Source organism: Trichoderma citrinoviride, assembly GCF_003025115.1.
Source record: "Trichoderma citrinoviride strain TUCIM 6016 unplaced genomic scaffold BBK36scaffold_175, whole genome shotgun sequence".
Lineage (NCBI taxonomy): Eukaryota > Fungi > Ascomycota > Sordariomycetes > Hypocreales > Hypocreaceae > Trichoderma > Trichoderma citrinoviride.
In genome coordinates, this window is record NW_020194883.1 from 1 (window position 1) to 2,289 (window position 2,289).

General features: G+C 64.4%; 1 protein-coding gene across 1 annotated transcript; it reads right to left on the reverse strand.

Moving 5' to 3' along the window:
• BBK36DRAFT_1081408 (hypothetical protein) lies at positions 1-2,289 on the reverse strand (the record flags this gene model as incomplete). Its single annotated transcript, XM_024888917.1, has 1 exon — positions 1-2,289. A coding segment is annotated over one exon (2,289 nt), but the record flags the coding sequence as incomplete, so codon positions are not given.

The following is a 2,289-nucleotide window of genomic DNA, read 5'->3' on the forward strand; positions in this document are numbered from 1 at the left end:
CATCAAATGCCGCCTCAGCCACCCCGCCCAACTCATCGTAGCCAGCGCCTCGACGGCATAATAAGCCACGAAAACGGCCAGGGCGCGCGCAGTCGTCTCGAGCAGGCCGCGCTGCTTGGGGCCGACCTTCCAGAGGACGAGCAGGGGCACGGATGCGGCGGCGAGGATCTGGCCCGCAAAGGTGTTGAGCGCGACGACGAGCGGCGACCAGGGGTAGCGGATGGAGAAGAGCGGGATGAAGGCGCTGTCCCACTGGATGCTGGAGAGGACGGCCTGGTGGCCCGTCTTGAAGAAGTAGAAGCTGCCGAGGACGGCGAGCATGACAGGGCCGATGGCCTCGCCGCGGAGGCGGTTGAGGTCGATGATTTCGGCGAGGCACAGGACCTGCCACATCATGAGGGCGAGGGCGCCGGAGCCCATGGGCTTGGTGACGAGGATGCAGGCCGCGAGGAGGTTGAGCGGGAGGAAGAGGTAGCGGGCGCCCATGGCGTTGCCGTAGCCCAGGATGGTGACGAGCTGGCCCGACTTGGCCGTCGTCGAGAGGATGGAGATGTTGGGCGGGGCCCACGCGAACGAGGTCGAGCCCGCGATGAGGGAGAGGGCGAGGACGATCTGGGCGAGGTACACGCCGGCGGCCTTGAGGGTGCCCTCGGAGACCCGGTCGGCGAGCCAGCCACCGTTGCTGGCGGCGTCAATGGTCCAGTAGAGGGCGGAGAGGAAGAGGCCGCCGCGGAAGAAGTAGCCGATCCACGTCGGGGCGAGGCCCTCGTACGACTTGGACGGCATAAGGAACGCCCTGATGACGTCGGGGAGGACGATGAAGACGGCAAAGGGGATGACCAGCTGCCAGGGCGCCGACGTGGACGACGTGACGGACGCGTAGTATGTCGATGTGCAGTACGGCATCTGCTCCTCGCGGCAGAGCTTCGAGTACGACGCCAGCCGGCCGAGGATGATGAAGGTGACGGTGTGGTAGATGGCCATTGTGCGGTCCACCTTGGACTCGATGCGCAGCGAGGACACGAGCGCGGCGAGCCCAAACGTGGCGATGAAGAAGAGGAGGATGGAGTCTTCCCAGATGGTGTACGAGTTGGAGGCAAAGCCGATGGAGTGGCTCAGCGTGAGAACAACAGACAGCCAGCCCCAGAAGGTGCGCGGAAGGGCGTTGAGCAGTGTCTTGCCAGAGGCGGACAGCGCAGAAATGACGCCCGTAATCAGCAACGTCACGACCAGGGCGGCGAGGCCGTCGAGCGGCTGCTTGCGGTACAAGGCCACGGCAATCAGCACGCCGACGACGAACAGCACCCGCGCGTCCGCCAGGCCGCCCACGAGGTTCCGGTGAAACTGCTGGTCCGGATGCACCTCCTCGTCCTCGTGCTTGAGGTTCATAAGCTCCAGCCGCCTCTCGGCATAGTCGAGCTCGGCATCGTTGGCCACGACAAACTCGTCGTCTGCAGGCCTCGCCGCATACATGACCAGCATCACAAGGCCGACGGCGGTGACGAACACGCCCGCGACCATCCGCGGAACGTCGAACCGAGCCCACAGCCTCTTGTACACCTGTAGCGTCTCCATCTCAAACTCCGTCAGCGCATGGTAGGCGTCCTTGGCGCTCAGCCCAGCAGCATTGGCCTGCGTCCACAGGGCAGCGGGAGAGCCTGGTTCCTCCGTCTGCGAGATTCCGCGGGCCTTGAAGTACGCCTGCCGGTACCTCTCGATTCCGGCGGCCGCAAGTCGCGAAACGGCAGCGAGATTGGCCCAGTCGTTGCCCTTCCGTCCCGCAAAGGCCTCCTCGATGGGCTTGCCGAGGTTGTTGAACGGGATGGGGATGCCCAGCAGTAGCGCAAGGGTCGGCACCAGATCGATCTGGTTGACGGGTCGGATCTTGGCGTTCGCCGGCGGAACGGCAGATTCAGGAGATGTCCTCCCGAAAAAGGGTCGCTTCGAGTACATCCACAAAGCGGCCTCGACCTCATCGTCGCTCTCTCCCCCGTGATCCCCCTTTCCGTCCATGCCGTGATCGCCCATGACAACCAGCAGCGTGTCGTCGTCGATAGACGCCGCCACCTTGGTGATAAACTCGTTCATCTGCTGCAGCTTGGCCGTCATGGCGGCGTGATCAGGGCCGTATCGATGTCCCGCATGGTCCACGCCCAAGCAGTGCCCAATCAGGAGATCCCACCGCCCCTCCCGAGACGACTCCAGCAGCGGAAAGATGTTGTCGATGACGCCGTTGTCGACGGTGTGCAGGTCCCAGACGTTGAAGCTGTCGTACGCCTTGCTGATGTT